General features: G+C 42.2%; 2 protein-coding genes across 2 annotated transcripts; one reads left to right on the top strand and one right to left on the bottom strand.

The window, feature by feature from the left end:
• The first annotated feature begins 8,634 nt into the window (after nt 1–8,634).
• Rbis (ribosomal biogenesis factor) lies at nt 8,635–10,138 on the top strand. The gene is made up of 3 exons (XM_051196858.1): nt 8,635–8,797; nt 9,683–9,799; nt 10,018–10,138. Exons 1-3 carry the CDS (start codon nt 8,684–8,686, stop codon nt 10,078–10,080), a joined length of 294 nt encoding a protein of 97 aa, XP_051052815.1. The 5' UTR covers nt 8,635–8,683; the 3' UTR covers nt 10,081–10,138.
• E2f5 (E2F transcription factor 5) lies at nt 10,127–24,693 on the bottom strand. Its single transcript, XM_051196845.1, has 8 exons — nt 24,464–24,693; nt 17,505–17,614; nt 16,592–16,753; nt 14,331–14,374; nt 13,539–13,603; nt 12,378–12,645; nt 11,258–11,302; nt 10,127–10,831 (listed from the first exon to the last, which is right to left on the bottom strand). Exons 1-8 carry the CDS (start codon nt 24,668–24,670, stop codon nt 10,722–10,724), a joined length of 1,011 nt encoding a protein of 336 aa, XP_051052802.1. The 5' UTR covers nt 24,671–24,693; the 3' UTR covers nt 10,127–10,721.
• Nucleotides 24,694–25,080: the final 387 nt, after the last annotated feature.

The following is a 25,080-nucleotide window of genomic DNA, read 5'->3' as shown; positions in this document are numbered from 1 at the left end:
AGCTGGGCGGGCCCAGCGGGTGGAGGGAGGGGCCGCCCGGCTGGGGAACCCGAAACCGGAGGACACAGTGGTCACCCGCAGGGGGCGCCCGCGAGGGGGGGGTCTGTGCCCTGCAGCCAGAACGGTTTCCAAAGGGGGATTTGCCGCCTTCTGGGAAGTGGACCCCTTCTAGAAGTCGAGGCCCTTCTAGAAATGACTATCCCAGGCAGGAGCTGCTGGCTAGAGGTGAAGATCCTGACTGGGAAAAACAGGGGACCTTGATGGAGGTGGCAGTGGTGATTAGCCAGGCACACCCCTCAATGCTGCTGATAGCTGTACTAACTACCACTTTACAAAAAAAAAAAAAAAAAAAAAAAAAAAATACTAGTTAGGAAGTGCTAACCTCCCGGGCCAGCCCTCCCTGCCCCCACAGCTCCATCCTTGGCAGTCTGCATTACTCATTTCTCTGGTTCCTTTTTGCTTACTCCAGCATCTTGCAGGCTTGGCCCTGCATAGAAGAAACCAGACCTACCGTATTCTTGGTGCTTAAACCCCCACTACACTTGCGACTGCTGAGGAAGGGAGGTTTTCAGACTGGATGCGTGTTCCGGGCTCCTACTTAACAGTAAAAACGGTGTGACCTCTGAAATTACCAGTGTTCGAGCTGTCTGAAGATTTGAGTTGTGGGAAATTTCCAATGCTGCTTATGGACCAGCTAGTGTGAACACCTTCTGGATGGGCAGGAGCCTGATATTAAAACAAGATGAGTGGTTGTTTAAATATAATCTTCCCCTGCTATCCACAGAACTGCTGCATGAAGTAGGAATCCAAGTCACTGGGAAGCGGTGTGGTAATCATTGCAAAATACACACCACCAAACAATAATCAATTTTAACTATTGCATATCGCTACCTTCTACCCGTTTAGTACCACATACTGCATAAAAAGCACCGTGACAAGTTTTCAATATGGCAGGAAGCTTAATGTGCCCCCTAAGTCTTTTTTTTCATTTTTCTGCAAGAATTGAGCTCAGTTTTGGTAATAACTCAGTAAGGGTACACTTTCCAAGAATAAAAGTTACTATATAAATAAAATATAAAGATACTCACTTTTATCATAGAGGAATACACACAGTTTGTGCCAGCCTATGAGATGGCTCAGCAGGTAAAGCACTTACCCTTCAAGCCTGTTCACCTGGGTTCAATTCCTGAATCTACTAAAAGGCAGAAGGATAGAATCCATTCCACAAAATTGTTCTCAGACATCCACATGAAGGCCCTGGCATGCATGTACCAGCACACACACACACACACACACACACACACACACACACACACACACCACCACCACCACTAATAAATACTTTAAAAAAATACATTAGGGCTGGAGAGACGGCTCAGTAGTTAAGGACAACTTTTGCTCATGCCTGGACTTGGGTTCATTTGCCAGCATCCACACCATAGCTCACACTAATCCATAACTCTAGTGTCAGGGGATCTGACACTCTCTCCTGACCAGGCATGCACATAATGCATATGCATAGATGTAGGCAAAACATTCATGCGCATAAAATAAACCTAAAAAAGAAATTTAAAAGAACATATTTTTTCCCTCCATATGTAAAGGGCCTTTAGAGGACACATTTTCATATAAACGACATACAGTCTCCCATATACTTCAAGATATTTTCTAGATTCCCTTAAATGTATAATACATGTAAACATTTTGAGAATGATGATTAGGGTATATTTTTAGGGATTAATGACAAAGGGAAAATGTCTTTACATGTTCTGTCCAAATGCAATCAACTTTTGTATATTTTTTATCTTAAGGTGTTTAAATTCACACATCTCACAAAGAGATCAGACTATGTGCCACCTAGGCAGGTAGCCTAGAAAGGTGGCCTGAGAGCAAGCCAGAAATCACATTTCTCTGCTTCAGGCTGTCACCTTGAGCTCCTGCTTGGCCTTTGCTCGGGGATGTTCTGCAGCCTGTGTGCTGAAGTTTCCTCCTTCAGTTGTTATTGGGAAGGGTGTTTATCACAGCAACAAAAAAAAAAAAAAAGAAGTAGGGCACTAGGTTACTCAGCTAAATAAGCCCTCCAGTTCTGCCTCAGACCTAGACCTGTGGGTACAGACTTTAATTATTGGTGACACAATTATTCATCATGCCGGTCCTAGTTTGCTTTCTGTTGCTGTAATAAACACAACTGAAAACAACTTAGAGAAAGGGTTTATTTAACTTACACATCCAGACACAGCCTACCATTGAGGAAAATCGAGGCAGGATCTCAAGCCCAGAACCTGGGGTCGTGAACTGAAGCAGAGGAACACTGCTTACTGGTTTGTTCTGCGCAGTTTGTTCATCCTGCTCTCTTACACAGCCCAGGACCACCTGCCCAAGGGTAGCACTGCCCACAACAAGCTGGGCCCTCCCACTTCAATCACCGATCAAGCAAACACCACCACTGAGTTTGTCTACACAACAATCTGGCGAAGGCATTTTCTCAGTTAAGGTTCTTTCTTCCTGTATGACCCACGCTTGTGTCAAGTGATCAAAAACTAATGAGCACAGTGTCTGTGTAGTGAAGGATGTGATGAAAAATCAGTTTCCTGAAACAGTTTACCTAGTGTCCTTACTTCGCACCAACTGCCCATGCCTGTAAACCCAGACAAATTCTCTTGGAGACAACACATGTTCATTAACTCGAATGACTTAACACATCACCGTGACTTGTGTTCTAGTATTAGTTTCCAATTCCCAATAATAGTTGTCCAGTGAATGGATCAATGAATAAACCAAAAAACCAGAAATTTGAATTTGAACTTTTGTGCTTTGAATTTTTCTTTGGGCAGTCTGCTCACTTTCCTAAAACTGCACTGTGTACAATGGGAAAAAATTCAGAGTACCACTCACAGGAGACTGGGTAGACATCCCCAAAAGCATCTGTGGCCAGCCAACCAGCTATGGAAGGAACAAACAACTCCACAAGCCATATGGAGTAAGGCCTGGGACACGCTAGCTAGAAGAAGGAAGAGAAAGTCAAAAGAGAGTAAAAAACATTTCTCCAGTGGAAAAAAATAAAAGGGTGCATACATTAGCAACTTTTTGACAAAAGCCTCTTATGAGATAATTTATTTAGTTTTATGTGTATAAATGCCTGCCTGCCCACACGCGTGTATGTGTGTATGTGCACCACATGCATGCCTGGTGCCTGAACTCAGGTCCCCTGCAAGAGCAGTAAATGCTCTTAAACGCTGAGCCATCTGTCCAGCCCCGACCAAAAACCTTTGGAAAGATAAAGTCACAAATTAGCAAATTGGTTTCTCATATGAGGCAGGTATGAATGGAATGGATGATGAACTAAGAAGCAGTGAATTTGTCCAATCTATCTTCTTGCTATTTTAGTATGCTTTTCATTTTAAAAATGAGATCAGTGAGGAATCATAGCACAAGCCTGCAATTCCAGCATACGGAAGGTTGGGCAGGAGAGTTCTACATTTAAGGACACTTGGGTAAATCAGTAAGTTTGAGACAACTGCATATAGCACAAAAATTGTCTCAATAAAATAAAATAAAAATAAAATGAAGGCAAGTGAAGTGTTTCAGAGGGTGAAGAAGCTTGCTGCCAAGCTGATGGTCTGAGTTGGGTCTCTAGAACTCACATAGTTAAAGGAAAGAATTGACTCCCTCAAGTTGACTTCACAAGTGTGCCATGTCACACACACACATGCAAATATGTAAGTGTAAAAAAACAGAGAATTTTAAAAAAATCTAAAATTTAATTCTAAGAGAAACAAAAAAATGTATATTGAACTAATTATAACTATACAGATTATAACTATACACACACATACACACATATGTACAAATCATCAGTAGAAAGTACACTAAGAACACCTACAAGAACCACTGGAACACAGATATTAGGGTATTTTTTGGTAGCCATATTTGTTGTGTGATTTTGAAAGTATTTTATGTCTCTATTAAAAAACAGAAAAAAAAAATGAGTAAGAATATTGATGCAGAACTGTGATGGTTATTGTGGCTCATAAAGACATGAAGTTGTGGAAGCTAAGAAATGATCATCCATGTGGAAAATTATGTTCACTGGAGGATATTAAAAGTAAAGTAGGACAGAGAGATGCAGAAAACTAAAGGGACATAAGACGGAACAGGAACCTCTCACTCTGAAGTCTGATTGCAGTCTCTGGCTGGGAGGGAAGAAGCAAGTCTAGCATGGCTAACAGCCTTCTCCATGAAGGTTGCCTACATAAAGATGTGCCTTTTAAGTAGAGATTGTAAAGAAGTACCCTATAACAGAGAACCATACTCAAAGCCTAGGTGTGTATGACCACACACTGCCTTTTTCGTTTGCCCACTGTACGGCTACAATTTTCTAGGAATCTCAGAAGCAAAACAAGGAACCCCATTTACATAAAAGCTATGAACTAACCGCCCACAGCTACTGGGTATTCATTCCTACTATCTTTGCATGCTCACCTTAGGTTATAGTTAATACATCTTTACAGTGAACTACTTTCCCTGCACCATGTGCTCTCTGACTCCTCAGTGCATCTTGCAACATTACTCTTTATGTCCTTTTTCTCATACAATGTGTTTTAAATAATTGCATATCTCAGTTCAGACCATCCACATGAGGCTACTGGCTCTAGTTACTGGTTAGCTAGCACAGTTCTGAGATTATTTTATGTGTATGTGTGTATGTGTATCATATCCATGCAGGTGCCCATGGAGTATTGAAGAGGCAATCAAATCCCCTGGAACTGTGTTCACATGCAGTTGTGAGCTGTCAATGTGGGTGCTGAAAATCAAACTCAGGTCCATTGCAATAGCAGTAAATGTTCTTAACCACTGAACCATCTCTAGGTCCATTGAATTCTATTCACCTGCCCTAACGTGAGATATCTAAGTAGAGTTTGTTGCAGTTTGAATGTTATTGGTCCCTTTAAAGTTCACAGGGAATGACACGATTAGGAGTTATGGCCTTGTTGGGGTGGGTGTGTTACTGTGGGGGTCAGCTTTGAGGTCTCCTGTGCTCAAGCTACACAGTGTCCCAGTTCACTCCTTGTTGCCTACAGATCAAGATGACTCTCCAGCATCATATCTTCCTGACGACGCCATGTCTCCACATGATGACAGTAGACTTAATCTCTGAAACTATAAGCCACCCCATTAAATGGATTCCTTTATAAGAGTTGCCATGGTCAAGTGTCTCTTCACAGCAATAGAAACACAACAGAGTTGAATTATTTCATTCGTGATTCAACTTCCCTTTAATTTTCTCTTCCTTACTAAATGGCCCTGAGAAATCGAGTTATGTGGAATATATATCATTCATTTGCTTGCATACCAGTTATGTGGCAGTCACCGTTTCAGCATAGTGAGCTAGAAGCCGCACTGGGCCAGCCTCCTACATCATTCACAATGACCACTTAGTTTCAGTTCTGTGTGAATCATCCTCTTAACTGAGTTGGAGCTGGCATGTGCCCCGAATGAAAGGAACAGAAGTGGTGATGGTGACTCCAAGTCCCGGTCATTAAAAACATCAGCTTTCCCTGGCTCTCTCAGAACACTGGGTCTGAAGGATGTGAGATAGCTCCGTAAAGCGACTGACTTGGGCAGGACTTGGGGCATCATGGGTTTAGAGGGGACAGGTTTGCAGCTGTTCATGAAGATCCTTGGAAACAAATGCTCCAGCTGCAATCAAGCCATATCTGACTGTGCCATCTAACTCAACCTTTCAAAGGACCCTGAGCCAGAACCTTTAGCCTTCAGTTACTGTTCTGTTGGCAGGCAGCACAGACCAGGGAGAGTGGAGCCTAAAAATGAACCGAACTAAAGTCTCATGCAATAGCCAACTTTATTCCGGGCACCAGACGATTTATACTCTGAGGGCTAAGCAAAGTTCACATGAGATTGTGCTTTATACAGTTACAGGGTAACCCATACTTGGAAACGGTTTTAAATAACAGAAGTAAAATGATGGGTAATCCGAAGTTAAAAAAAATACTAATATTTGCTGTACCTGGGAGGGGCCATGAAAGCACATTGCAAGAACAACCCATACTATGGAAGAACAGAGGTTACAAGACTCTTGCTTGTTTACCTGGAGTTTTCTCACAGCTCTCAGAAACCTCCTCACACAGCTTCATTCACGGACTGTGTTAACACAGGCTAAGTCTCGCCAAACTCTAGGCCCAGAGAACTGTAAGGCAGAAAATGGTGATTGGTGTTTTGAGCTACTAGAACTTTTTTTTTTTTTATGATTTCCTATGCAGCCTTAGAAGACTAAAATAGTATCAGACCAAATGAGATGAAAAGATGTGCTGGTATAAAATATTCTAGCAAGAGACACCAACAGAAATCAGCTGGGCATGGCAATGATGGCCTTTAATCCCAACACTCAAGAGACACAGACAGGAAAATCCCTCTGAGTTTGAAGTTAATCTGATCTATATAGTGTTCTAGGCCATCATGTATGACAGTGTCATCCTGGATGATAGGGTTTTTGTTTGTTTGGTCAATTTGATGCCCACTAGGGTCATCTGGAAACAGAAAACCTCATCTGAGACAGTGCTTCTTAAGACAAATTATTGATATAAGAGGTCTCACAGCCTTCTGTGTGTGGTACCACTTCTGAACAGGAAGTCCTCCGTTGTAAAAACAGCAAGCCAATAAAGAGCCAGACAGCAAGCATTCCTCCATGGCCTCTGCTTTGGGTCTTGCCTCCAGATTCTGTCTTGTTCCTGCCCTGATTTCCCTTCACTATGGACTATAAACTTTGGCTAACGTAAAGTCTTTCAACTCTAAGCTCCTTTGCAGCTATGCTGTGAGGGAGTGTTCTACACAGAAAGGCCAAAGAACAGAAACATATCAGGTTGATTAATGAGCAATAAGGAAGTAGCAGGGGCTAAAACAAAAAGTCGTTGCTGTCTTCTGAACGCTGTGAGAGTTTGGGATGGAGTGCTGGGTCTGGTTAACACTTTTAGCACTAAATCCTTCTGTCTACTAAAGTGAGCAGACCAGTTATGAGGAGATTTAATAAAGGCAGAGAGAGAGAGGAAACGGCTATGTGGATAGCTTCTTGGAAAATGTGAACAGATTTTTCTGAACCGCCCTAATGCAAAATGTGCAGACCCACAAAGAGCGAAGGTGAAAGGACTTCTGAGTTTTCTCAAAAGTTCCTCATGAGCTCAGTTTGCACATGCATACATACACACGTACATGCATATTACTGTTAATGGCTCCTTGTACATCTGCTGTGGTGTAAGAAATTTTCTTTCTGAAACAAGAAGTTAATAAGGCGAACTTTTTCCCTCAGTGGGCTGCTGGTCCAGTCCGGAAGCCGCCCGCGGTCGCAGCGCCACCTGCCGGACATCTCGGAGCCCGCAGCTTGGGCTGCTGACTTGGGCGGCGCCGTCTCTCTCGCCCGGCCCGGCTCGGCCCTCGCGGGACAAACGACACGGCCTGATCACACGCCGGGCAGCTAGCGAGGCGGGGCTCCCACGGCGGGAGGGACCTCACCGGGACTGAGACCTCGCCCCCACCGCGGTACACGCCAGGGCAGCGGGCCCGCGCCGGATTATGCATGCCCCTCCCCTCGAGGGCGGCTCCTCCGCGGTGGGCGGGGCCGCGGCCGAAGGGGCGGAGCCCCGCTCGAAGGACCGCGCGTGAAAGGCGTGGCTAAAAGGAAGAGGCCTTACGTGGTGGGCGTGGCCCTTGCCGCGGGTGGGGTTGCGGCTAGAAAGCGCTCACCTAAGTGGCGGCTGCTTCCCGGAACTTCCTGTGCCTTGAGTTTGCCCCATCGGAGACCCGAGCGGCCGCGTGAGCCTGGCGGAGTTTGGTGAGAAGCGGCCGAGGTGCCTGGGGCCCGGCGGGACTGATGGCCCGGGCGGCTGCGAGGGCTCCGGCCTGCCCGTCCTCGCGGGCCGTGAACCCCGGCCCACGCCCGAAACCTTGCGGCCACCCCCTGACGGGCTCGGCCCAGGCGTCAGCCTTCCCGATCCCCGGGTTCAGTTAGGGGGTTGGTGTCCCCGAACCCGTTTCCAGCTTAGTGGGCGTCTCTCTTAGCGTCGTTCGAGCCTGTGGCACTTCACCTGTGTGCGCTTTATGCGTGCTTCTGTGTAGGATACCTACCTGTCTGCTTGCCTATGTGTACTTGGCGAGTTTTTTACCACTTCGGGCTTAGTAACTAATGAGTCAGTTGATTTAGTTTTATGCTTACTGTTTGGTCCTGTAATCGTGTATTTTCTACTGTCTATCGTTTACTTGTTGGTTTATTTTGGGTTTTCCGACAGACACAGGGTTTCTTTGTGTATCCCTGGCTGCAGGCTGGCCTGTAATTTATAGAGCTCTGCCTGCCTCTGGCACCTGAGAGCTGCTATTAAAGGCGTCAAGCACCACCGCTTGCCCCCCCCACCTTTTTAAGGAACAAACAACAAACCATTAAATCATGGCAAACTCCTGTCAGTTAAAAAAAAAAAAAAATCTTTAAAATGGGAAGGTGTGTCTCAGGGCTGGTTCTGGGAATACAGGAAAGATTGAGATGTCTAGGAATGGAAGACATGGAATTTATGTAGCAACTTTTAAAATAATCAGAACTAAGATGGACTTAAACATTTAAATTATTTGTGGCCCAAAATATAAGCCAGTTTAACTAAATCCCTTTCTTCTCTAGACAATGGCCAAGAACAAATTTAAAGGGCAGAAGTCTAGGAATGTATTTCACATAGCCAGCCAAAAAACCTTCAAGGCTAAAAACAAAGCAAAACCAGTTACTACTAATCTTAAGAAGGTGAGTATTTAAGTATTCCATCATAAGTAACAAAATCCATTGTTGAGTAGTTTCCAAGTACATTTGCTTATAAACAGTAACTTCAGCCCTTCATGAAAGATGCTCAGAGGAGCCTTGTCCACCCACCTTGAAGCAGCCACTCCAGAGAGGTGGTTTAGCAATTAAGAACATTTACTACTTTTGCAAAGGGACCAAGGTTCAGTTCCACACACCCCATGGAGACTCACAACTAACTCTAGGGCATCCTTTTCTGGGATGGGAGATGTCATTCTGTAAATGTTTCTCATACTGGTTGGCCAATAGGAAAGGTAGATAGGAGGGACTGGGAGATGAGGAGGAAAGAAGAAGTAGTAAGGAGATGGAGAGACAGAGAGCAGAATGTCGGCGGGCTCTCTTTCCAGTAAGATAAGACCACGTGGAGATTAATAGAAATGGGTTAATACTTAAGACAGAGCTAGTTGATAAGAAACAAGTAACTGGCCAAAAGAATTATATCTAATACAGAGTCTCGGTGTGTTACTTGGGGCTGGTGGGGCGGCAGGACAAGACCAACGACTGGCGGAAAAACTTACTCCTTACATCTGTTAATTTTAAAAATCCAAACTTTCTGACTAATTAAGACGAAAGTATTTTTTTTGTGTGTGTGAATTATTAGTTTGGTAGTGTTAAGAATTTATACTATTTCCTTTCTTTAAAAAACTTGCAAATTATGTGTCTAACACATGCATGACATGTGTAACAGAGGGGTGTCTGAGGTCAAAGCATGTGTTCAGGATATAATTAGGCCTTCAGGCTTGCACAGCAAATGCCTTTACCTGCTAAGACATCTAGACAGACCAGTACTTTGTTAGGAGATAATATGATTTTTTTTTTCATTTTTAACAGATAAACATTATAAATGATGAAAAAGTCAACAGAATGAACACAGCTTTTGTAAATATACAGAAAGAACTTGCAAACTTTTCAAAAAGCCTTTCTTTTAAATCTGTGCAGCAAGAGCTGGTAAGTAGAAATTAGTTCCTTTCATGACTGATACATTGAAGGCTAACACACTTGAAGTGTAAGTAATTTTTACCTGGCATTTTGGTGTATATAGATAGCACTTTAAGTCATATTCAGGCTTAAACACTAAGTCTGAATAGTCAAGGTGGTTTAGTTTGCTGTTACTAAGCTTTTGGATTTTTTGTGTTGTAAACATTTTTTCCTCTTTGATTCCTCAGAAGCACCATGAAAATGAACCAGCTAATGTTGATGAAGCAACAAGACTAATGGCTCAATTGTAATATAATGACAGTGTATCATACTCCCCCAAAGGATCAATAAATTGAATGTTTTATACAATTTTATTTATTTTTTGATCTTGTTAATGTACAGGCATTGGCACATTTAAAAGCAAACTACATAAAAAGATCTTTCCTATATTCTAGGAAAGTGGAATGTCAGAAGTCAAACTGATAGAATTAAAGTGCTAAAACAGAAGGCACTTCACAAACTCTGTTCACTCAACAGTGACACCCTTCACTTTACATGTGGCAGTGAATGTCTGTTTGAAGGACACACAGAAATAACTTTGTGGCAGTAAAAATGTAAAGACAAATAAGTGATCTTTTGCTCAATGTTCTATGATGACCTGGAGCCTGCTTTTAACTTTCCTCCCAGGAGAGGGAGCTACAGCAGAATGAATTCAGAATGGAAAGAAACCGAATGTAATCACTGGAGGGACATGCTGCTAGACAATTCATCTTCTCCCTTGTAGCAGAGCCCTCTCAAGTTTTGTGAAGTAAAAAATAAAATGTTAAAGAAGAACATTTCAGAATCAGTGAACTAAAATGGTGTTACATTCATAATTTTAAATACTCAGATTATTAAGACTTCTAAAATGTTACAGTTAGAGGTAGATAACAGTCCCAAGTTTCCATGGAATCTAATAATTTAGTATCTGAACATCAAACAAATCACAGACTCCTTCATTGTCCTCTAAATTGAAGTTGTAGTCATCTGCTGGGGTAGGAGAGAGCCGTAAGAGGGGAAACACTGCAAAGGAGAAACAGTCACCGTTACAGTCACTGCTACATGACTTAAGAGGATTACCATAAAGTTTGTCACCGTTCTGAATCCAAAACCTACACAAAAGCCCAGAGGAACTTTTAATTAGCATACTACAGAGGAGTGGTTTTAATAATTAGTTCATACATTTCATATGACACCCTGGCTAATGTTAGTAAAAGTTCAGTGATTCTGGTGGGCAGCTTGAAATTGCCTGTGACGGGAGTACATACAAAACTTGATTCAATTACTTCTGGGCTAGGATGTGATTGGTTATCAATAAAAGTGGTGGTAAGTATTCCTTCTGAGTTCTTTCCTTTAAAATGCAAGTAAATATAAATTCTAAAAGATGCCTATTGTAATCTCTAGGATAGTGATATAGATATATACCCAGTAAAATCTTCAACCACTTACCATCAGAAGACATCAGTTCATCAATGATGTCTCCACTAACAGATCCTGTTGAAAACATAAATATGATAGAGGAAATTGGATTTCAACAGAGGCAGTCACATCACTACTCTAATTTGATGGGGGGAATGAAGTTGTCTCAGCTGTGGTAACTGCAAACATCTCTTCAGACTTGCCACCCTATACTCCCCAAAAGAATAGTTTCCAAGTCTTCCACGTCAGCCTACCCTATGCTCACCAACACAGACAACTAACTCCTACCTTCCTTCATACAAATCTGGTTTCTTAGCATTTTCATGTGATATTCCAAACCTCTAATGTGCTCCCAAGTAACGTCTCTCACTATACCAAATGATACACAGAAAGTACTCAATTCTCTAATTTATTTATTTATTTACATTCTTTGGAAGCTAAGTTACCAACTGGGTTGTCCCAATTAAACTGGGATTAATTAGTACTTTCTTAAGGCTATACTTTTTCTTGTGCATCTCTTCAGCTATAGTGTATTCTTACAGAAAGAAGTGACCCAGCCCGTGTCCAATTAAAATCTAGCTTCACTGTTACGGATTGTGAAATTTCAAAGTAGGAGCTGTGGGGTATATCCCATTAGCAAACAACACAAATTACATAATACAGCTTTTACTATCATCAATGACTTCTGTGTTTGCTCAGAAACAAAAGTTCTATATAGTCTACACATTTTGCATATATACATACATGCATTCAAATGCGCATTTCATATGACACCCTGACTAATATTAATAATAGTTCAGTGATTCAGGTGGGTAGCTTGAAATTACCTGTGATGAGAGTACAAACAAAACTGCTGTTTGTGATATACTGTTAAATTCTCCTGGGTCAGTGTGGGACCAGCTTTCAGTAAAACTGCTAAGTATTCCTTATGTGCTTTTCTTCAAAATGCATATACATATTCATACACACAAGACATGATCTACTTTAAAATATTCCTAATAATACCTATTTAGTGATACGCATGTACTAGAAGATACTAAATTAAAACATTGAATAAGGTTATTTTGCTTTAGATAAAAGGTCTCTGATCTGTTTCATATAGTATTCATATTTTCACCTGAAATCTTTAGATCAAAGGCTTTCTACTAACCTGAAGATATTTCTGTAGCTGGTGTCTGCTGGAAACTCTGGCTTCTTTCAGAAACTTGCTGCTCAGACAAGTTCTGAGCAGCCATGGTGGATTTCTGTGGAGTCACTGACGTTAAGGACTGGGAGGAAGGCTGTGTAAGGTCATCAGGTGGGGGAACAGGAAAAACCACCGGCTTAGATGAACTGGACTCTTTATTTATAAGCAGCACATGGATAGGTCCTGAGTGGCTCTTTAAATTTATGTGGTATTTCTTTTGTCCATTCTGACCCTTTGGAGTTATTGGGTATAAACAAATGAGTATTACCACTGCTAGCTAACTTGAAACATGAAAACAAAGACAGGCAAAGTCATTAGGATCTAACATCTAACGTCACATGACAAAGTCACTGAGTTTGTAACACAGGAGAACAGACCAAGGAGAATGGATTTACTGAAGTCTGTAAGCCACTTGGCCCCAAAAGATAAGCTTTGCTAAAATGGCTATCATCAAGAAGGTAATTACAAAATTCTAAACAATCAATCTGTCCTGTCCTTTCCTTCTTTCCTTTTTTTTTTTTTTTTTTTTCTTCTTTTCCTTCTCTTCCACTTTTTTCCCATTCCTCACCCTCATCTTTACTTAACAGACTTACACTATATAGTTCAGATTGGTTTCAAAACTCAGCCTCTCACATGCTGGGATGATTACTACATACACACACCACCATCCATTTCATACCTGGTCGTGGTCAATAATGTTCTACAAAGTCTCCACACACATGAACTTCAACCTCTGGAGTAAACTACCATGATTGCCCATCTCAACATCCTGTCTGAGTTTACATATTTCACAAACCAAAACTTTTCCACCCATTAATCAAAAAACATGACTGACTGCTACATAGACACAAAATTCTTCCTTTTCCAAAAGGTAATTTGTCTTTTGAAGGTCTAAAATATAATAATATAAATTACTAAATTCTTGGAGGATAGGGGAGGACAGTACAGATTCATTCAGCTACTTTTATCAAAGTATTGAAGATACCTATATTCAGATATATATATTAATACTAATAACTCAAAAGTGTTCATACTCTATTTGTCCTTGTTTAGCTCAAGAAAATGCATTTGTCTCTCTTGGGGCAGTAGATCTGTTTCCTTACTTATAACAGCTATGGTACATACCATTTCTGGAATAGGTACTTCGAGCTGTGTACCAGAAGGTGCCTGAATGGCCAATAGTGTATCACCTGGCAAAATAAAATATGTATTTTCAACAGTCTTTATGTGGAAATTCAGTTTACATTAAAGAAGATTTATTACTCTGTTGGGCAATACACACTATGCTTTTAGTAAACATGCATAATATAAGAGCCCCAAATTTTGTTATAAATTTGGAAAGTCTCATCTGCATTGTCATTTCAAGTGTTAAACATTGGAAGGATTAGGAATAAAATTGATCTAACTTTTCTCATGAGTTCTCCGGGTTCCACCTGTCCTTGTTATATATGGTTTCATGAAACAATGCTTATATTTCAAGCTCCTCTGTTCCTGTGACCTTGAAAAGGCTGCTAAATCCTGCTGATATAAGTTCCTCTTCCCTTGGCTCCTGTGCCCTCCCACACATAAAGTAAAAGCTGTGAAGAAGGTTAGTGCCATGAAAACAGAAATGTAAGCAGCCTATCAACACACCACCACAGAGAAAGACAAAAATATTCACAACTCCTGAAAATACTGACAGGCTGAATGTACAGGCAATTGGGAGAAACTACAGTCAATAGGTTGTTCAAAGAAGAATGTGGTGGCTCGGGGCTTAATTCAAGCACTTGCAAGACAGTGGCAGGTGGATGTCTAAGTTACAGGACAGCCTGGTATACAGAATGAGTTCCAGGACAGCCAGGGCTACATAGAGAAACCCTGTCTTGAAAAACCAAACAGATAAACGGAACAATGTAAGAAAAGGCTGAAAGTACTCACCATTAAAGCAATTGCAGATGTCTTCATGAGTTACATAGGAAAACGTACTGTCTTAAGAGTTAAGGAACATTTATATCAAGGCTTATATACACTAAGTTAATAACCTTAAGTCCAAATTGAAATTGAAGGTCATGCTAAATCTTTAGAAAGACAGAGACAAAGGTCTGTAGGCAGAGTTTCAATGTTTTGCTCTAATCAGTAGCCATTCTCGTTAGTGACATCTGAGGATTGGGGGGTATGATGGAAAGTGTACGTAGGCTAGGGTGAGTGTGCATAGAGAATGGATGGGAGAGCATAATCACTGAGTGGAGAGTGGCCACGTAGGCTGCATCTTCTTGGGTAACTGCTTATCTTTTGAGTTGCATAGCCAAAGAAAGCGAGGAGGCTCTGGAAAACAAACTATATTACACTCAGCTCCTAGAGACAAGTGTCACAGGCCACATGAGAAAGCATTAGTCCAGAGTCTCCCTTTGGGTCTTCATATAAAAAGGAAGGCGGGGAAGGGGACACCCTTAAGAATTGGTCAGTTTGAATAATTTTGACCAACTCTTTCCCTCAGGACCCCAGGTTGCCTTTTCCTGGCCCTGGGATGAGGACATCAGAGGAACATTGCCTCCTGGGTGTGGGGGCCACCTGGAAGCTGTGGTAATATGATCTAACAAAGCTTTTGCCTGAGGATCAGAGTGAAAAACCAGCCACACTAGTCAGCCATAGAGGCCAGGCAGTGGTGGCACACACCTTTACTCTCAGCACTAAGGACATAGAAGTTGGATGGATTTCCGTTAGTTCAACACAAACAGATCCAGCGTATGGCAACACAAAATTGATCCAGTCTAAAAAGAGGAACAGAGTTGACACAAAGGTGATCCCAGCACCTGGAGTGACACACCTTTAATCCCAGGAGGTGGAGAGAAGAGTATAAGGCAGGAGGAGACAAGAGAGATGTAGTCTGAGGAGAAGTGCAGTCTGAGGATGCAGTCTAAGGACAGGATCACCCTTTTGGTCTAAGCACTGGCAGAGGGAAGAACTCTACTGGCTGGCCGCTTTGATTCTCAGATCTTCAGCAATAACCCCAATATATGACTCTTGAGTTTTTAGTATTAAGAACAATTATTTTTGTTCCTTTGTCCAAACTCCTTTACTAAGTCTCCATTAACACAAGCCAATACATGGACAAAACCCTCTACTGATGTTGTTCATACAAAGAAAATTCTGAAAACAGGAGGCAAGTATTTCAGATGGTGCTGAAGGGCTTTCCTGATTTCAATGTTACCGTGATAAGATTCATGGCAATGTCAGGGTATTAAGTACAATTATAATTCGTGCTACAGGAGGTGGTATGGTTCATAATTGCATAGTCTACTACAACACCATTCCTGGCTAAACCATTGCCATTTCTAAGAATTGGCTAAATCCAAAGCAGTCTTTTCCCAGAAAGAAATATTTTTGACACATCAAAATATCACAACTATGTAAGCTATATAGTGCATGTACAGTCACAGTTTAGAGACTTGTGCGTGACCAAATTCTAGACCACTTCATTGGCTTTTGAATCTCTGGGTTCCACAGGACACAGCTTCAAAGTTCCCACTGTTCTCACATGATTATGAAGCTCTGACCCCTACACAAAATAACAAGTAAGACAACATGATGAATGCATCACTCAAATTTCCTGTGAGGTACGGAAAATAAAATCTATAAAGTTTCTGTAAAAGTACAGGTAAATAAATACACAAAAGAAATCTCCAAGGTCTTTAAACATATAGCGATGTATAAGGAACACAAGGCATACATCATTAATATGCCTTTATGTAATAAGAGAAAGCATTCTTGGGTTAATATTAGGCAGAAGCATCAAGGACTATAAACACGGTACTCCTTTAAACCTTTCAAAACTGAAAGCTGCTGAGTTCTTACTGGCCTAGAACCGGACATCATTATTTAAAGCACCTTACATAATTAGCAATAATATACAGATCCCTGCACTAAGCTACAATACTGCATCCTGTCAGTATGCTGAAAGAACGTATCACCCCCCCCCACTACAACACAAGTATGTTAATATTATACAACTTCAACGATGGTATTTTTTAAATACCAGTGTAAGTTATTAGAAAATTATAAAATGTTATATTCACTTGTAAAACTTAATAGCATAATAGATAATTGATTTGAGACCAAGAAGCACAGCTTTCTCTACACTCACACACACGCACGCACGCACGCACGCATACACACACACACACACCTTAGAAGGATATCTGTTATTAATGGAGTCTTCCATCACATTTTTGATGCTTTGCTGAAGACACAATTTCTGCTGGTCAAGTTCTCTTTCCTTCAATTCTAGATCTTCAATTTCAGCTCTAAGAAGTCTTAATCTGTCTATAACTTCTTTAGTGTTACAGCCAGCACCTATGCCCCTTAAAAACATGAAAATCAAGATGAGTTTACACTCTTCTGATAACCACACACTAAAATCCGTATAGAATTTAAATATCAAAGCTCTACACACACTTGCTTGGAAAATTTACTGACAGGGGCCTATAGAGATGGGTCAGCAATTAAGAGCACTGACCACTCTTTCAGAGGACCTGGCATTCAATTTCCAACATCCAGCTTAAAATTGTAACTTCAGTTCCAGGGGAATCTGGCATCCTTACAGATGTTCATGCAGGCAGAATACCAATGCACATAAAAAGTAAATCTTAAACACCAAAACCACTTTCAAATAACAAATTTAATGACAAGACGCATGTTTTGGAAATTCTTAATATATGCTAGAATGGCTTTCTATCACCTGGAAAGCCAGACCAGTGACTGAGGTGCCAAAACCACATTAAAGCTAAACACTTAAAAAGTCTTCTGATATACAATGAGGTACGGGTAGAGTTACCTGTAAACTTCTGGTTTGGGAGCAGATTTCTAACAAAACAAAAAACTAAGGCCAAAGGAAGTACTCTACAAACAAATTCATGTCATAGCTAATACATGAAACAGTGGAGAGAGTAAGGAAACAGCAACACATAATGGACAGATAGGCAGGACAAGGGAGTCTGTCTTGAGTAAGAGAAGTCTGGTGTATTAGCCAGCTAAAACTGAGCATTTGGGAGAAAGACAGGATTGAAGGTCCATTTCTATCTAGTATTAATTTGGGGTAGATTTGTGACATACTTCCACTGGATACTGTTCTTTGATTTTTTTTCAATTAGATCAATTCCTTCTAAGACGTTAGTGATATCATAAATTCTTCGCTTTTGCCTCACAGCCAAAGTATCTGCAGCCTGTTTAGGACAAAGAGTAAAGAATGCACAGTTATATTTTAAAGTCAGGGAGAGAGTCCAATATCAAATATGACACACTCATTAAAAACATTAGGCAGATATATTTGAAGCATTTCCTATATTTTGCAAATAGTAGAGAAATTATTCCATTTAAACACTAGCAGATGTTGGCAAGAAGAAAAAAAAAATATGGTCACGAAATAAGGCCACCCAAAATAAAACAACATAGTAGGCGTTCTATCACCTTATGGACTAAGATGAGGAAGAAACACTAATTGTTAATCTTTGTCGCTTCTAATTCTCATCAAAAGACAGCCTTATTCTTATGTATCTGGGCCTTTTGGCAATTAAGGAGTAAGGGGAGTCAGTTATATGCATAAATTATAAACCTGTTTAATAATGATATGCATTTTAAAGCTAATAAGCATGGACACATTATTTTACCCCAACAGTATTAAATCAAGAAGAAATAAAAATATCTAACATAGTGGTGGTTCTAACAATGATTTTTTAAAAACAACATGGTGGTTTCTTTCCTAGAAGGTAAGAAAAGGTAAGAGTAACACAAATATCATGTCATGAACTAGATAAAAATTATGAAGAACACCACATAGTTCCTGTGATCACCTCTCTACTTGGAAAGAACTTCAGAAAAGAGGTTATCCAATATCTCTGTTTTCTGAGTCAACAGTCTGTATCATGAATGTAGGGTCCCACTACACAATCCATGGTACTAACGAAAAAGTAGTTAAGTGGCCCTCCTGATAATTAACAAATGTGATTTAAGCAGCCTGAGAAATGATTACCAGCTCTTGCAAGTCAACACTTCTTGCTTGACTCACTCACCTGTCTTCATTAAGGTTTCTACTGTTGTGGTAAGACACTGTCACCAAAAGCAACAGGGAGAAAGGATTTATTATATTTATATGTCCTAATCACAGTTAATCATTGAGGGATATCATGGCAGGAACTGAAGCCGAGACCACGAAGGAGTGGTGTTTATGAGGTATCCCTCACAGTTTCAGCCTGCTGTCTTACATAACCCAGGACCATCTAGCCTAAGGGTGACACCACCCACAATGGTCTGAGCCCTCCTACATCAATCATTTCAGAAAATGCTCTATAGATTTGCTTACAGTCCAGTCTACTGGAGGAGCTTTCTCCACTGAGGTCCCCTCTTCTCAGGTGGTATCTTTCTTGTGAAAATGGACAAAACACACACCAAGGTGCCCCACATCTTTTTGAATGGGACTTGTGCCTCCAACAATAGACCAGTAGAGTAGGATGTGCATTGATGGAAGCAATCGGCTTTTTAGTATTCTCAACTCTGAATTGGCATTGTCTAGACCCCAGAGAATATCTACAATCTAGTATCCAGAAGTTTCTAGACTCTAGAGAATCAAAAACTAAACAGAACTGGGACTAGCCATGGTCTCACAATAATCGGCAGCATCTTTACCATCTCACGTTCCTTCATGGAATTTCTGTTCTTGAGTTTGAGTTTATTCTGAAGAGCAGCAGTCTATTTTCTTGCTTCTCTCTGAAAAGGGTCTCAAGAAGTGACCCAGAGTCCTGCCAGCCATGCTTCTGTCACTCATAGCCACAGCAACAGCTCCTGGTATCTGGTATTGCACTGTGCACATAGAATCCAGACTACAAAAGCTGTTTTTGGTTTTCTGTTATTTTTAATTTTTGAGATTGTAATTACATTTCTTCCTTCCAAATCCTACCATGTATCCCTCCCACTTGCCTTCAAGTTCATGACCTCTTTACTCACTGTCATTGCATGCACTATGCATACTATTTATTTCTATATATAACCTGTTCAGAGCTCACCACCTGGCCCTGGACAATCAACTGGTATGCTTGCTCTTCCTCAGGGAGGACCACCTCACATGCTCCCAACTTTCTTTAGTTGCCTGTAGTTCTTTGAGTAGGGCCAAGGCCTTGTGGGCTTTTCCCTGTCCATTCTGGCAGATTTGTTGATGCCCTCCTTGTTCAGCTCATGTTTGAGCATTCATGGAGGTGAGACTTTATGAGTGTGGTTTCTAATATCACTAGGAGAGAGACAGCAGACCTGGGTCATTGTGAAGGTTTCAGCTTTTAATTCCAGTGACATGGAAAGCCACTAGGCAGCTTTGAGCACAGGGGCAATTGACTGCTTGTTTGAAAACATGCTCTGCTAGAAGGAGAATCTTGTTGAGAAGAAAACAGAAGAAAGGAGATCAGTGAGAAAGGAACAGCAATTATCCATTAAAAGTAGGAATACGGACGGAGTAAACTGAGAAGGTGATGATCAGTGTGAGAAGGCTTTGCAAGCAGCACTTCCCAGGAGAGAAGAGCCAAGGATCACTCAGGGCTTTTGTTTGTTTTATAAAATTATATTTACTGGGGGGTGGGGCATATATGCTACAGGTCATGCATGTAGGACAGGACTCTACATTTTGTAGAGTTAGTGTTCTTCTACAGGTCTGGCAACAAGTGCCTTTATATACTGAGCCATCTCCTTGGCTCAACACAGAGGTTTTGACTTGAACTGCAGGTGAGGAACACTACTGTAGGAAAAGGGTTGAAGCAATGGAAATCAGGAATTTAACCTTAGAGACTGTGAATCCAAAAGATCATTACACATGAAAATGTAGGCCACAAAGGAGACACCAAAACTATAGGAAGGCACAGGCTAAACATCAATTTGATTGTCCTCAGGAGACAGACATCTCAGGAACAGTTGGAATGCACAAGAACTACCCAGCAAGGGAACAAATAGTGTGAGAAATGAAGAGCACCCTGACACTAACACATCAGGGCACGCATGCAGGAATCATGGGATCCAAAGGAGTGTAAGGGAGAGGCTGAGCTTGTCGTGCACTGCAGTGAGGCAGGTCTCAAAGACTACCAATCATCTTGGATAGAACTAATTTTGGCAATGTACTTCCTTCAGCAAGGCCACCACCACTAAACTTTCCTAACAGTGCCTAACTAGGGCCCAAGTGTTCTCATTCAAATAACCACAAACAACATGACTGTATTTTCTACAGTCCTTGAATTGCTCAGGTATACGAAGAAGGTAGGCCTGGATCAGAATCACCACCCTTGTCCCAAGCTTTCTACTGTGGCTGATAGAGTGCACATCAAGTTTATTAAAAAGATTTTGTTTTCTACTGTGGGACTTTACAGAAAAAAAAAGAAAGTCATTAAAGTTTCATCTAACTATCACACAACCAGTTTATGGCAAAAATAAGCTTAAGACAATCTCTGAGAAAAACCCATCTTCCCTCTAAGTATTACATGTCTTCCTCTCACAAAGGGGAGGCAAACACTGTCCACAGTCAGAATAGTCAGGCTTGGCATGCTGTTACTAGGCGGGTAAGCCAATCAAAGTATAAACTAGAACCAATGAGGTACACAGACACATAAAGAAGAAATAAAAACATACCTTAAAGTATTAAGAAACCCTAAGACACATGACATTTTATCCCGATCCACTTCCTTACTTACTATCTAATTCAAGCACAGCTCATTTTAATTAATGTGTAAAATGCTTGATTTTAAACTAAAACAATAGGCTGAGGATTTTACAGATGTTATCTAATGTAAAGCTCACAATAATTCTGCAAAGTAAGTGTTCTCATTTTATGGAGAAGCCCAGAAAGCTAAAGAATAAGGACAGCATTTGACATTAGTCCTATATTCATTCAACAAAATTGTGTCAAAACATTTTAATGAATTTGGGCATAAGAAGTTAGTATATGTACTGAACAGCGACCAGACCCTTTCCCAGCTCCCTGCATTAGCAGCCATGACGGGCTGCAGAAAAGACCTAACAAGACAGAAGCCCCAGATTCAGCACGTGTGCTTAGTTTCTGGCCTTCTGACTGCTGACCCTTGCAGGAGCTGCCCTAGTCACTAGGAGGTTAGATACCCTCCACCTGGCAAGGAACCAATCTGAAGTTAGCTGGTGGGCTCCAGGTGTGCTTTTATCACAGGGGAGGGCATACAGGACATAACAACACAGGACTGGCCGCCCAAGCCCGGAAATGCGCTAATCCTGAGACTTTTGCATACCCCCTAGACACTCCCCTTGCTCTACGAAATAAATTACCCGACCTCACTGTTTCTTGGGGTCCTTCTTATGCAAGATGTTGGACAGACCAAGGGCCCGAGTTAATGGGGTTCGTTAAACAACAACAAAAAAGGTGAAAATCCCTAGTACAAAAAGTGGGAGAAGATCATTTGCCCTAAAGATGTTAAAATGCTATAAACTTGTACTGGAGTACCTTAAGTATACTGGAGTACTTAAGGTGAGGCAAAAAAGAAAATTCCTGGGAGAGGCCTCTCTGTTCTCAATGGGTCTGTAGGGGCCATAAATCAACAAGGAAATGAAATACCAAAGAATCACTGCCCCCCCCCAAGCAACACCATTTATTTACACAGTGTTTCCATCTGCCCCAAAGAAACTCCACTTAAACATACCCTCTGTGTTTGGCTACTGATAGCTACTGTACTTAATGTATTTTGAAATATATAAGCCTTGAATATTTTTCCGATGCTATTTTTAATAAACTCTGCATAAGCTATCAAAAAGAAAAGTTCATTTCTATTTTTCTTACACAAGTCACCAAAGGATAATCAAAGAGAAGGAAAAAGGTATTTGATAGTGTTTTAGTTAAGTAGGATGTCATAGTGACTCTCGGAAATCTACAAACTGAAATCTCTATAGAGATTGTTGCCGTTTGAAAGTTCTTTTATATAATTATTACTTTGGCTGGCACACAAAGGTTTCACTGCGTTGGTCTGCCCTTATCTGACACCCCTGTCCCACTGCCCTCCCTCACATCCCAACTCTTCCCTCTTGCTGTGTCTCAGTCTTTTCTACGTGCGGACTACCCTGTTGCTTCTGTGTATCCAAATTTGCTGTCACAGGCAAACTGATGAGATTTAATCAGGGCACATATACACAGTTCTGAATATTTTATGTTCATGCAGGATATTTGTTGAGAAAGTTAATATATTTTTATATTTGTGATTTTCACAAAAATTGGATTCTATTAAAGAAATTATGTACAAACCTGTATCAATAGCTTATACAGAAAAATGTTCCTTCCTCAGAGTTGGAATAAAAAAAAGGAATAAAGAACATGCTTAAATACTTTCAGATAGAAATTTATTACTAGCAGTATAAGACCATCTTCAACATATATTATTAGAATATCTTACTATTTCATAATGATGTACTACGAGAAACATCACTAGGAATGCCTCCCTGTAAGTTGTTTTATATATAAGATTTTATATGTATTTATATTCATGAAATGTATGTATAAATAAAATGTTTTTCTACTTAGGAAATAGAATTAAACACTGATCTCTGTAAATGATTAACCTTTAAATTACTACAGAAATCTATGAACCTTTCTTTAGGACAGCTCCAAGATAACCGAAATAAGACTCTTCAATATCAAACTTCTGCTATTTGATGCCTGAGCCTGCTGCAATACAGGTGAAGGAAGCCAGATAACAAAGTCTGGAAGGGCAGACAGAATTCTCCTCCCCCCCCCCCGTGTGTGTGTGTGTGTGTGTGTGTGTGTGTGTGTGTGTGTGTGTGTAAATACTGACAGTCACTGGCTACAACTGCATTTAATTCTGAACAGCAGATTTCAATGGGTGTTTCGTAACATCAGGGCTTTTTGGACTTCATTACTGCCACTGAAACTGAAAACCATACCATTTGAATTCATTACAATTGGAAATCTGTAGATGCCTATTAAAGTACTTTTAAGTAGAGAAAGAGGCTGAGGGAGAGAGAAAAGAGGGACTGGTGTGGCGTGGAAGGAGAACATGAATGAGAGATGAGAAAGAATACAAAGAATGTTCACAAGTGGGGGGAAAAAAAGTCAAAGTCCACCGAATAACATTGCCAAATAAGAACAGACACCTGCTGGCATTACACCCAGGAAAAGCAGGTGGCAATCCCAGCGTCAACAAGCCATTGCTTCCCACTGGGCCACCAAGAGGAGGAGACTCAGCAGGAGAGTTGTGGAAGGCAGGCTTCTCCAGCTCAGACACTATTACCACTGCCTTGGGCACAGAAATGAGGACGGTAATGGCTTCCAGCCAGGAAGGTGGCATGGTTCTTAGTCCCTGGGTGTTGCGAGTTTTCCCAGTACAACCAGGCAAAGGAGTCACAAAGGCGGTCCGCTCTAACCGTAGACTCCTAAGCAATTTCTTTTTTTAAAAGTATCACTCACTGGCTCTTCTTTAACCTGAGTGTACTGGCCGAATTTTAATCCGCATGATCCCATACTCCTTTATCCCCTCTGCGCTGCAGAACCCTTCCAAGTCCTGCCAGGAACGGTTACATCACTGTGTGTGTAACTGAACAGCTTTAGACCAATGTTTGAAAAAAAAAAAACAAAAAACAAAAAACTTGAACCGTAGCAAAGAACGAAGCAAACATCCTTTAAAACCACAAGAGTTTACTAATCAATTCCACCGCTTCGTGTGGAAGCCGCACAACTCTCCGTGCGACCGCAAGAAACCCGTGAGATCCCGAATTCAGTCAACAAACCCGAACGCACTTCCTCACTGTCGACGGAGAGTAAGTTTCCTCGTCTAGAAACTACTATTTTAGCGGGGAGGTGTGGGAAGTTTCCTCGTTTTCCTTTCATCGGGAAGATCTGGCACGAAAGTCCCTCACAGCGGAATAAAGTGCTCGCTAAGTACAGGCTTCGCTTTCCAAGAGCAGAGCGACGCGGACCGAGCGCCGAGCTCCTTTGTGGCCGTGGCCGGTGGGGCCCGCCCGCCGCCCGCCCCTCGCCCCCGCCCCGCGGCCCCGCGGCCCCCGCTCACCGCTTTGAGATCCAGGACGCCGTCCTGCGCCTCCTGCAGCAACGACACGAACTTGGTCGTGAGCAGCCCCAGGCTCTTCTCGTGCCGGCTGCTGAGCGCCGCGGGCGGCTGCGAGGGTGGCGCCCCGGGCGGGGGCGCCGGCGCCGGCGCCGGCGGCTGGGCCTGCGGCGTGGGCTGAGCAGGGCCCCCGGGCTCCGCCGCAGCCATGGCCGCCGCCCGCCGGAGCCGCTCGGCGTCTACACGGGAGGGGTGCGCGGGCTCCGCTCCGGGCCCCGGCCGCCCTGGCGTCTACCAGCCGCCCGGAGCCGCCGCGCAGGCGGCCGCAGCAGTGAGCGCCCACCCCGGAGCGCGCCGAGTCCGGCGAGCCGCCAGCGCCGCGGCGGTGGGCGGGCCCCAGTTTAAATGGCAGGAAGTGACGCCGCGCGGCGTTGCCTAGAAACGCACTCGCCGCCGCGAAGCCCGGAGCCGGCGACCCGAGCGCTGCCCCCGGCCCCGGCCCCGCGCCCGCAGCCAGGCTTGCGGCACGAGTGTCTTCGCGGGAAGAGGAGGACGGGCCCCATCCTCGGTCCCTTCCGAAGCCTGTTGAAGACGGCGGATTCCGACTCTTGCCTTACCTG

Source organism: Phodopus roborovskii, unplaced genomic scaffold (assembly GCF_943737965.1).
Source record: "Phodopus roborovskii unplaced genomic scaffold, PHOROB, whole genome shotgun sequence".
In the NCBI taxonomy this organism is placed as follows: Eukaryota; Metazoa; Chordata; class Mammalia; order Rodentia; family Cricetidae; genus Phodopus; species Phodopus roborovskii.
This window is presented reverse-complemented; position numbering and strand designations above follow the sequence as displayed.